Source organism: Amphiura filiformis, chromosome 2 (assembly GCF_039555335.1).
Source record: "Amphiura filiformis chromosome 2, Afil_fr2py, whole genome shotgun sequence".
Classification (NCBI taxonomy): Eukaryota; Metazoa; Echinodermata; class Ophiuroidea; order Amphilepidida; family Amphiuridae; genus Amphiura; species Amphiura filiformis.
The window spans coordinates 17734676-17747264 of NC_092629.1; the positions used below are offsets into that span (position 1 = coordinate 17734676).

Below are 12589 nucleotides of genomic sequence, written 5' to 3' on the forward strand. Positions count from 1 at the left end.
AAAGGCGTCATGATATATTTATCGCCACAGGCGTAGATCCCGTGGGTTGAGGGATGAATCACCCAATATTTTGATAAATGGGGATGGCCAATACACCCCCCCTCCAATATTTACCGTGGAAGAGACATAATAGAATAAAAGATTAGCACCGTATACAATTTTATAATCCAAACCTTTCCGGTTTTCTGACGTGATCCGTTCTGGCGGTCCCGTCTTCGTTTAAGTATCACCAACACAATGATGATAACAATGCTGATAACAACGACAGGTACAACACTTCCAATAGTGGCAGATATAACACTGTTTCTGGAATCAGAGACTGTTGGAAAAAGGAAATTACAAAGATGAAAGCTCAGTAGTTTTATTAATCATTTGCGAGGGAATACTCTGAGGGTGGAGGGGAGCACTCAAATATTGAGGCAAAATAAAGCTGACACACAAGAGGAATGATGTGGGTTCTATAAAGGAGATCAGAAGACTTCATATGCGGGGTGCCATTTCTGCCCTTTGTGCATGATATTTCTCCTGGGGGAGAAAACGCCCGAAACTTTCGGTTCGCTAAATTATTGGCCTTAACTTAAGAACCACAAGACCTATGGAAGTTATTGCAATTATTGGCTTACTTGATTCATTTTCTATTATATCAATGTGTCAATATTAAGAAAAACACTGTAGTTGTTTAGTTAAATGGCTATAAACTAGAAAAATATGGCTCATACCATTAAGCTTACTTGTCTAAAGCATTGGGCAACGGTAAGAAAGAAAGTGTGTAGCATTTTGGCCGAGTTTGTTTAGTGGCGTACAATCCCCATATCATGCAATGCTTGAATGGAGTTATGTGAAATCTTTCTGCTAGCCTGCTGCAAAAGATTAATAAATCTGCCAACGGGGACAATTTTGGTGTTGAACGGGTCAAAAAGAAAATGTACAAAACAATTTTGGCCTAGTTCTGCTCAGTAGTCGAGCAAGCCTGTTCGGTAAACAGCCCCTCTTCGTCCCACCTAATACGCTAACCATGCTCATAAAGACTGGTATTTCCAAACAAGGTCTTATTTTATTTGGGATAAAGGTAGCAAAATATGTATTACCTGCTGCGACCAGTGGTACAGCACTCCATTTTACGACTTCATTCTGAAATGTTCATAATAGCGTGTCCCAAAAGTTATTATACCTATACTTTTGGTTATAACTCATTGAAATGATTTTGTATTCCAACATTTTGTTAAAATTTATTGGACACCACTGACATGGCATGGTGATTTTGGCAACAATTACACTTTTGGAGTTTTAAATACGTCTCGTCCAATATTTTAAAATTCTTAGTGAGATCAATAAAGCGACATCGAGAGCGTAAAGCATCCAATGTTATAATTATTATGTTTTCGATCCAATATTTTCACACACTTGGATACATCAATTAAGAAATACAGGTTAATGCATGATCCTTTACACGAAAATAATGTGTCCGAGGCAGTAAAAACGTAAATAATGGGTGAGGCGCAGCCGAACCCATTATTTAAACGTTTTTACTGCCGACAGACTAGACATTTTCATTTGGGGGGGGGCAAGCGGGGGCTAACATAATAAATGAGGGGGCAGGAATCCAGCACGTTTTGTCGACAAAAGAAGTGTATGGTACAAATGCGCGCGAAAATTGTTGGCATATTGAAGCTAAACTGGTGACATATGGTAAAAAAGTGGAATAAATGCGCGCGAAGCGCGCAAAAATTTGTGTTTTTTAAGGTTAAAATGACCAGATATGAGGTTAATTAATAACTCTCAGAAGTAGGCCTACTTTAACTTTTTTCATTTGGGGGGGAAACAGGGGCAAGGGTTCAAAAAATGGGGGGCTCCAGCCCCCTGCCCCCCCCCGCTGGTTACGCCACTGTGTTGCACCCTTTATTTCTATTCTATTACCACAAAATAGTGTGATTTAAAGAGAAAATATCAAATGTTTTGCCCAAATATTTCAAGTTGTTTACTTCAAGGTGGAGCGCATACGCGTAGCCAAAGCGTATGCACATTCCAATAACACAACCTAACATTCCATTCTCCCCTATAAGCAGGTATGCACATACAATAACACACCCCTGCCCTGACATTCCATTCTCACCTACATAAGCAGGTGTGCTGTGCGCTGTGATGATAGAAGAACATAAAGTTCGTTGCCCTTGACACTTTATCGCTAATTAATGGTCTGTCACGTGACGCGTTTCAACAAATCACAGTGCGAGATTTTGAATAATGGGTCGTGGGGGGTAATAGAAAACATAATAATGTGCAATATCCCATTGATTTTGTACATTATATATTCAAATACCTCATAGAATCCACTGCTGGCACCAATGTATATGTTGTACTTTTCACCTTGTTCCAATGGTAGATTCTGGTATGTGCCGTAAACTTTGCCATCACCGATGGTAAATCGCCCTTCATATTCAAATTTACTGATACTAGCAGCTATATATGCATCTCCATTGTCATTGAAGCTCGGTACTTCACGTTTGGTTATTGGGTGTATTTTTTCTACTCCGAATTTGTAGGATCTGTTATAAAAGCAAGAGGTATTTGAAGCTTCGCTGGGTAGGTCGAGCACCGTTTTTAATGCTCTGCGTGCTAGCCATACACTCTAATTTCGTACTATTTAATTTTATGAATAAAATCCCTATTCGATTAAATTTTGATCCCGAACTGTTGATTTTGATGAGATATACTGTTCACTTTGATTATGTATAGTATCACTTTGAATCGACAATCTTATCAAAATGAATAGTTTCCGTTTTATTTTAACAATTAACTATTCAAATTGACAAGATCTTCCATTCATTAATAGACAAGATTGCCCATTTCATTTTGACAAGATTCAGTTTTGTCCCCCTCTGAAAAGATAAACTATAACTATAAAGTGTCTAAAATAGTGTTTGTAACATGTTCATACCCCTCCATTATGTTGCATTCAATTGAGTTTGGTGAATGACCTCGACATGTCATTTTGATGAGTCATTTTAAAGATAAATGTGTTGTCCCCATATGAATAGTTTCCATTGTCAAATTTGTCAAGTTTCTATTTAAAAATTCGTAGATCGATTTAAGGCGTAAATATAAAAAGTCTTGAGATATTTTCTCAAAATATCAATAGCAATCTTAAGAACAAGTGAACTTATATTAGGGTTGTTTGTACTCATTTTACATTTTTCATGCTGATTCCAAATATTGAAAATGTAAAATTTGAAACTTGTCGTCTGCAGTTGACACGCGTTCACACGTGTGGAGAGGGTTGCACTTCGGAAAATAGATCTGCATAATACAAAATACAATTGTACTCACACAAGGTACTTAGACTCTAACGCAGGAAAGGTGATTGTAATAGTGGTGTCACTTGCTGATAGAACAGTAGCAGTAGAAGGAGTCGGTATATCAGAGGCGCCCCTCGTGTATACTTCTAGTCGGAGTTGTAGATCTTCTCGAACAGAGTCTCCTACAGGAGATACCAGGATCTCAAAAAGAGTGGATGGCTCTAAGTCATCATCTACCACATAAATGAAGTCAGTTTGAGTATCATCAGCGATACGCATCAAGAATGTGGAATACGTCACTGTTGATTGGAAGTTTTGCCTGTATGGTTTGTCGATTGCACGGTGAGAAATCTGACAAATATGACAAAAGAGTGGAAATTTATCGCTTTCGCCCTAAAAGCAGGTTTGTCAGGGTATGCAACTACAGATTAATATACAGTAGCTTTATCAATAACACGTAAATTTCAAGTAACTAAAGTTATATTGTACAAGTCGGTATTTGTTGCAAAAGGAAACACTGAAACACTAGATCATCAAGGGATCGGATAGCAACGTTTGCACAGTATTTTTTGTAGGACATGAGAGTACATCAGACATATCGAATTGCATTCTGAATACGAAGAATGTCCTCCTGATATCAAATAATTTTTACTTTTTGAAATTAGCGATATAATACACATTTTATGGTAAATTAAATTAAAATTATTTAAAATTTATATTTTTTAATTTTTCATATTTAATGGTCCTCGAAGTAAAATTTATAAATCGAATGATATGTACTTAAAGTGTTTGTAGCTTGGAGGAAAAGCCGACGATCATTTGAAAAATTTGCCCAAAAGACCTAATTTGTTTTGGTTTTTTGAAAAAAAACCCATCAGATCTCAAAACCGATTAGACATGAAAGCCGCCACATGAATCTGGGTCATTAAAATAATTATTTCTTCAGTATTGCTGATACATTTTCTTCTATGGTCCAGTATACATACTTACCTGGTAAAAGAGGATAGTTTCGTTTATATGATGTTTAAGCCATGTAAGAGTTATACTCGTTTCCTCGATGCCTTCTGCGATTAAGATTGGAGGTTCTGTGGTGACCACAATCATAGGACCGGGATCTCCCTCTCCACCTAGACCTTCTCGTACAGTGCTTACTTGGATCACATACTCAGTACCTGGTAGTAATGATCCAATAGTTCCTTGTATCACAGATTGAGCTTGATCTTTACTCGGTATGAATGAACCATTGAAACGAATACCAGTAAATGACTCTGCACAATATATGTGGTATCCAATCACAGGTCCATCTCCTATATCTCCATTCGTAAGATTCCACGCATTCCATTGTATTTTCACTGATGTGCTATTTACACTCACTATAGTTGGCTCTTGCGTCAGTTGTGGAAGAACTGTAATTGTAAAATATATACTTGTATATCTATTGTTGTCATTTGGTATCAGATTTATATCAAACTAGAAGAATATCATTCTAGCAAACAGAAAACGTGATGGAAAACATTCGCAAAAGGGTAGCAAAGATTGCCTGCGCGTTTAAATGTTGGGATAACGTTGGAATTTGGGGTTATATAGAGGGCGTATAAAGGGTACAAAACGTATAAAAAAGTCATTACACGTTTCTATAAATCGTTTTGTTTTTGCTGGGTATTTATTGTGTCGGTTACTCGTACGAGATCGGCTGCGATGGTCAATTGTGGTATCTATAGGGCATGCGCTTCCAAGCTGCAAGACCCTGATTGCTACTGAGCGGTTTAATATAGTAGCGGAAATGGATTCAGAAGAGAGATGGCGCCCTTCAGTTATTTCGGGTCACGTGATATCAGGGTATATAAACCGGTGCGCCGATCATTCTGGGCTCTTCCGTACCCTGCGACCGTCGAGGCAGGTTGGTCAAGACATACCTCTCTCTCTCTGCATCATTAACCACTACTACCGCTCCCAGCCGATCACTTGGATCAGCCCAGAACCCTAATAAATGATGAGAACAATGACATATCCGACTCCTTCGTCTGACTCATTAGTGTGACTAGTATTCATAAGACTGTGCGGATTGGCCGCACGCCCACGTCATCACCAAGTTGCCTTAGACGCTCGCTACCAGATAGTTTCCGTCACAGTGGTGCCAGTGGTGAGATACTAATCCGCCACATTGGTGAGCAGCGCTGGGATTGCAAGTCTAAACGGAGCAGAACAAGCAGAACAACAAGAAATAACATCATGAATTAACGATTGCAAAATTACTCCGGAGTGCCGGATTTTTCATGAGTTACTTAGACAGCCGGAGTGCCGGATTCATCACGACTTGCTCCGGAGTGCCGGATTTATCATGAATCACTCCGAGAGCCGAGAAATACAGGATACTGTAGAACTCAGAGATAATGCAGTAGGCCTAACCAGTTTGAGAGAAGCGTCGTTCGTTCGCCCGCAGGGTACGGAAGTGGCACAGCGTCGGATAAATTATTGATTACATCCGATAGCACTAAAAAGAGAACGAATGAGAAAAGTAATTCAAAAATCATAAGAAAATCACCGGAGTACATTAATGAGAACTGTAGCAGAATGAACTTGTCGCCGGATATGTACATGTTGATCAGGAAATAGTCCTCCTTCACCGTTGCCGAATAATGTTAATCAAGTTGAAATGAAGAGACTCCCACGAGGAAACTGTGATGCCGTGGTCGGAGCAGTAATGAGAGACTCCCACGAGGATATGCCGTGGTCGGAGCATTAAGGTAGCAGACTCCCACGAGGAAATTGAGATGCCGTGGTTGGAGCAGAGTCCGGAAAAGGAAACCGGACCAGTGATAATTAATTTTGAAGTAGTATTAGAAGTATTTCGACAGCGGATAAAGCGCGAGGGTGAGCAAGGGCAGACATCCGAATTTAAAAGAAGCAGAACCCCGAAAGGAGCAGCAATTCGAATTCGACGTAAGAGCAGACTTTGGAGGTGACAGCGTGTAGATGAATCCCGTGATTATAATGCAGACTTGGAGGTGACAAGGTGCATGCCGGAGTAGGCTTCGGTATTCTTAAGTAGATGAGTACATGATACGATGTACATGTAGCTCTGCACTTTGAGGGTGAGCCGACAACTGCTTTTAATCTGATAATTATGCACACTGGAGGTAGGCTTCCAACACATGCGAATATGTGTAGTGTGTAGTGTGAAAAAAAACCAGGAATGTTATTCAGTTGCTCCGGCGCCAATGATCATTAGGCCTACATCGTGCATCCGGAGAAATAAATACGTGGCTCCGGGAGAAGTTGCTCCGGTGGGAATGATTACCGATGATCCGGAGAAGTTGCTCCGGCGTAGAAGTTGAAACAAGCAAGAAATGCCGGGAATTAATGTGAACTAATGTGTGATTGGCAATTTGCATGATCAAAATAATGATGTGATTCCAGTTGTAAAATGTTCTAAATTTCATATGATTGTCCATTTTCATTTATCCATTACATTTTTCATCTCATTCCATCATCTATCCATCACAACACATTCCGGTCATAATTCATCCCATCTTCACCTTCCAAACCATAACATTAGTTAATACAATGTTATAATAATTCTTGATTATTGAAACAAATTAATTTAACAATGTCTATTGCTCCAACAAAACTTGACTCTTTTAAACCTCCGGAATGTCGGAGCAAGTTTAAATATATGTGATTGGTAAATATCTTGCTGCATAATCTCATGATTTCGTGTACAAAGTGAAATCCTATGAAATTGTACAATTGTTGTGTGAGTTTACACAAGTATTGGCGTTTGGAAGATCTGATTGTTTAGTTTAAACAATATAAATGCATTGATGGTGGTAAACCATTTATTCCGGATTCCGGGAATTGTTGGATCATCGGTTGTGATCCCTGGTGTCATGTATGGGCATTGGTTGAGGATTTGTCGGAGTCTTCCCATGTCGTTGCATTTCGCTGTATGGGCCCTTCTGCTGCTCTGGTGATTCCTGAAAGCAGCTAGGAATGAATGGAATGCCTACCGTAAGTGAAATGTTAATGTTGCACAATAATTCACATTGGTGGATCAGTCATTCCGAAATTTTAGTTATCAGTCGGATTGATTATTGAATCAGTCGATGAGGGACACGCGGGGAAGCTAGATCCCTGGTGTTAAGGATCATTCGTCCTGCCACAGTATGTGCCCTTCTGGTGATTCTGGAAACGGGGATGATTGGTACACTTATGTTGCTTGTTTACAATGCATGATTTGATGAGATCACTGCACATTACCACCTAGGCTTTGTTTTTAAACTCCGGAATTTCGGAGTCAGACAGTTATAAAGCGCGATTATAATGCATGAGTACCAAAGTTGCAATGTGCAGAGATTCATGTAAAATTATTTATGGGAGCATGGCCTTGCATTTTGTTAACACAATTAATCAGGTTGATTTTGTAGGATAGGATTGCTTTTAAATGATATTAGGAGACATTGTTTGCTCCGGATGGGGTTTCGTCGGATCGGATAGGGAGTCTACCGGTGAAGGGTATGTTCACTAGCGAGGATCGGTTGCCTGTCATAGATGTTCAATCTATGAAGGCTCCTCCTGTGTTCTTGCTCATCGCTGGCCTGCTCTTTCTTTGATGCGATGGCTCCATAAATGGTCACTCCTATAATTTTTTTTTGTTTTTCCATTTTTATTCCCTGTACTTGGGACTGGTGGGTGGAGAAAAGTTACAGAAAACCACCAGCCCCCTTCTTCATGTCAGCCATACAATATTATAAACAAATATGCAATTATTCCTTTAAGCACAAATTAAAGTTTGATATGCAGTTACACTTGTAATTATTGACACCCACCACTCACAAGTGCTGTGATGTATACACCACACAAGCTGAAGCCAGGACATAAGAAAAAGAATAGTAAAAAAGCAGAAGCTGAACCAGGCCTGACAAAAGCACAAAACGAAGACCATCCCAGCACTGTCATAAGCGGTGAGTGTCAATTGAAATATAAATGAGACATCACATTCAAGAGAGAATCAAATTCAAGGCATCATAATCATATGGTTGAACAAACACTCGATCAAATCTACATACCCAGGGTTTTTAACAAAAAACAACAACAACAGACCCATCCCCAAACAAAAACACTCCCACAATCCCCACACCACACCACATTCACACAAAAACAGAACAAAACAGAGAGACAAACAAGAATGGTAACTGTTCCCTTTCAAAAAATAGACAAAGATTCTGTAGAAATATCTATGGCTGATGCAAAAAAACAACAAAAAAAAAAAAAAATAAAAACATTTGAATACTTATGCAAAGAAAAGCAGGAGATTAAATTCCTCTTAAGAACTCGGATCAAAAGAAAATTTCTTAAAGTGTTTGGACAATTTGCCTCTGTTTTCAGCAATTTTTTCTCTGTATTAAATTTAATCTTAACCAAATTCTTATAGGCTTGAAAATTAGGAGCAACTTTCTGGAACTTACATCTATGAATATAAAATTTCATACAAAGGATAAGAAAATTAATAGTATTTTTATGATCAGAATCTTCAATGTCCAAACCAAACATCTTCTGAAAATTGGAAAACTGCAAATTCTCACCAGTTTTGCTTTCAATTAAGTCCCACAAATTATCCCATAAAGGAATAATTTTATCACACTCACAAAATAAGTGGATAAGAGTCTCATCAAATTTATCACAAAAATAGCAAAGTGGGGAATCAATTCTACCAATCTTATGAAGAAATTTGTTAGTGCAGACTGCCCTATGAAAGATTTTGAAGTAAAAAGCCTTTAGTTGGGTTTCAACACTACAAGAAAAGTTATTATCATGAATTATGCACCAATCCAGAACATCATCAACATTCAGGGCATCAAACCAGTAATTTTCAGTGTCAATGGGACTATCATTTTGTTTCAAGATCATGTAAGAATATTTAGTGATTTTACCATTATCAAACAAACTTGCAACAACCTGATCAAAAATGCTTTCCTGCACCTTCTTCGGATTGTAAAACCAATCAACAGGGAGACCATTCATGAGTGAATTATATTTCCTTCGATCTTTAATGGAAATATCAAACTCAATAACAAGATCCTCAAAGGTTTTGACAATGTTAAACCCTCTGTAAAGGTCATCGACCACACAAATACCTCGGTCAAACCAATCTTGGTAAAAAAAGAATTTCTTGGTTTTGAGACGAATATTTTTGTTCCACCAAATGGAATCTTGGAGATGGCAGTTTTGATATTCAAGATTATCTTTCATCTTATCTCTATACACATACCATACCCTAAGCGATTCAGCTAATTGGGTGTTTTTTAATAATGTAAGAACACAATTTGGAGCGTCAGCCTTCCATAAAATTAAAGTATCCCTTTGAAATGAACCAAGAATCTTCAACTCCAAATGTTTCCAAAAACTGTTATATTCAGGGTCCAGTAAGTGTTTTGCCCAAACCAACTTTTGTGCTTGCGAAAATGCCTCAATATCAACCATTCGCAATCCTCCATCACTATAATTATTAAGTAGAAATTTACGTTTAACCCTGTCATTGCCACCATTCCAAATAAATTTAAAGAATAAAGTATTCAATTTTTTGAAAAACAGCTATAATTTGCTTGTGATGTGAAATATAAACCACATCATTTGATGTAAATGATGTAGAAATAAAGACTTATCACACTGTACACAGGTAATCGTGGAAGTAACAAATATTTTTTGATGAGTAATAACTAGAGATGATGCTTGTACCGGAGCTATGATACAGTCTTTTAAGGCGACTCCGGATTTCTAACCATAATGTCATAAAGATTACCAGCATATAATATACATGCTATGAAGTTATTTAGAACTGCTTTGTTTAACAATTCAATATCACAAAGCATGACAAGTAATTTTAAAGTTGGAGATTATTGATAGGCCAATTACGTTGTACAAGATTCAAAGAATTCTCCCAAAATGTTATATAGAGTGTTAAAGATTATATAAAGATGATTGTTTTTAAGGAAACATCTTTTACTCCGGATTTTGGACCCAGTGGAGCGCCGATTGAATCCGAGAGCAATGTGTATGGGCACCGGTGAGGGTAATGCACGATCATGGCTGATCTGTTTGTATCCTCCCTCATGCTCTTGCATGTCTTTGTCTGGCTCTTTTGGTGATCCCCGCTCCGATTAGGCGTAAGTGATCGATCCTTAGACAGATTCAGTTGCGTGTGATTTGATCAGTTCTGAAATACAATCACCGCACACTTTCCCGCCCGGGCCCGACTCTGTACGATCCGGGACGGATCGGTTTGGGGGAGGGTGTGTGTAGCGGAAATGGATTCAGAAGAGAGAAGGCGCCCTTCAGTTATTTCGGGTCACGTGATATCAGGGTATATAAACCGGTGCACCGATCATTCTGGGCTCTTCCGTACCCTGCGACCGTCGAGGCAGGTTGGTCAAGACATACCCTCCCCCCCCCCCTCTCTCTCTCTCTGCATCAATAACCACTACTACCGCTCCCAGCCGATCACTTTGATCAGCCCAGAACCCTAATAAATGATGAGAACAATGACATATATCCGACTCCTTCGTCTGACTCATTAGTGTGACTAGTATTCATAAGACTGTGCGGGTTGGCCGCACGCCCACGTCATCACCAAGTTGCCTTAGACGCTCGCTACCAGATAGTTTCCGCCACAGTGGTGACAGTGGTGAGATACTAATCCGCCACAATATGGTATGTCTTGGGCCACAGTAGTCAGTGAATTCCTGTAAAGTGTACTGAGGCTTGTGAGGCTTGCATGTGCGTACGTACTATAAACACAGAATCTAGAAGGATAGAATCTGTGCTATAATTCACTGCGCTTTGATCTTTTTTGATTTACCTAATACACTCTTATATATGTAAATTGACTTCAATGCTTTTACGCGTTTGAGATCCAGCTGTATGGATGGCGGATACCTTCAAAATACGCGTAAGATAATACGCCTAACCCTACACGCCTAAGATGCATCTTAGACGTCTAAGAATTTCGCAGTAGACTTAAATCGACCAATCACAGAGCTAGAAATCACAACCAGCCAATCATCTTAAGCGTATTCAATTACTGGCCAATTAAATCTTAGACGCCTAAGATTTTGCACGCTTCTTAGACGTCTAAGATTGACCATTCACCGTGACCTATAATAGTGGTGGACGGTATCGCGATTCTCCTAAAATGTACGACGGACGCTTTATAAACTTGCTGTGTTATTTGGAGGCACACCACCAAATAATATCCCATTGAAGTACATGTAGTAAAAATACAAGAAAGTAAGCTACTTTTTCTGACCGGTGTGACAATGTTGAGAAAGTTTTGACTAGATTCCTTGGTATGATAAGTTTTATGTTTTATGGTATAGACCATAAAACTGTTTTATGCATATCTAACATTTAAGGTACTTTTTATGCATATCTAACTTTTAAGGGGCTGTGCAATAACAGAAAAGTGGTCCACGGGGAGAGGTCTGAGTGGTATTATTTGCCCTCCGTTCTTTATCGATCACATCACAGACCCTATCAGATACCTTCACATACACATAGTATAGGTTACGAGCTGCTTATAGTCGCGATAGTATTTTTGTGATCTTTCTAATTATTATGATACCGTCCACCACTAATTTTGATCAATCTTGGACGTATAAGAAATTCTTAGGCGTCTAAAATCTTAGTCGTCTAAGATTTCATTGGTCAATAGTTAAATACACTTGAGATGATTGGTTGTTTGAGATTTATGGCCCTGTGATTCGTTGATTCAAGTCTACCGCGAAATTCTTAGACGTCTAAGATGCAATCTTAGGCGTGTAAGGTTAGGCATAATTATCTTACGCGCATTTTGAAGGTATCCGCCATCCATACAGATGTGCCTACAAACTGCCTTTGTGAATAGATATGCTGGAGAAGTAGTGAATTCTTCTCCTCTTTTTCATCTTTATGTTTGCATTTCGTTTCCTCTTTTGTTCTCCTCTTCTTCCTTTTATTTCTCAATGTTTTCCTTGTCTTGCCTTCCCTTACTCATAAATCATCTTAAAGGGGTATTTCGTGATTTCAGCAGCCTGTTTGTAGGGTATGTATGGTTCAATGGGTATCCATAAAAATAGACTATTTCCAAAATTTCAGTTGAACAATGTTCAACATTTTTATGATTTTATATCAAAGATATCAAACAGATGTTAAACCAATCCCATTCTGCATATACTTGACTGCAGATTGCCAGTTTAACACTGATTGGACTGGACTCTGTCCTGTCGGAGTCTTTTCTATCCGAATCCGAGTTGTGT

At 38.7% G+C, this 12589-nt stretch overlaps 1 protein-coding gene across 1 annotated transcript in view; it reads right to left on the reverse strand.

Annotated features, from left to right (window-relative positions):
• LOC140138705 (uncharacterized) overlaps positions 1-12589 on the reverse strand; it is a 108141-nt gene that overhangs the window by 14631 nt on the left and 80921 nt on the right. Inside the window, exons 15-19 of the mRNA XM_072160458.1 lie at positions 4287-4702; positions 3328-3647; positions 2321-2546; positions 1089-1131; positions 174-319 (exon numbers count right to left, since the gene is read on the reverse strand). Of these exons, the coding sequence (XP_072016559.1) occupies positions 174-319; positions 1089-1131; positions 2321-2546; positions 3328-3647; positions 4287-4702 (1151 nt within the window). The remainder of the gene's footprint in view (positions 1-173; positions 320-1088; positions 1132-2320; positions 2547-3327; positions 3648-4286; positions 4703-12589) is intronic.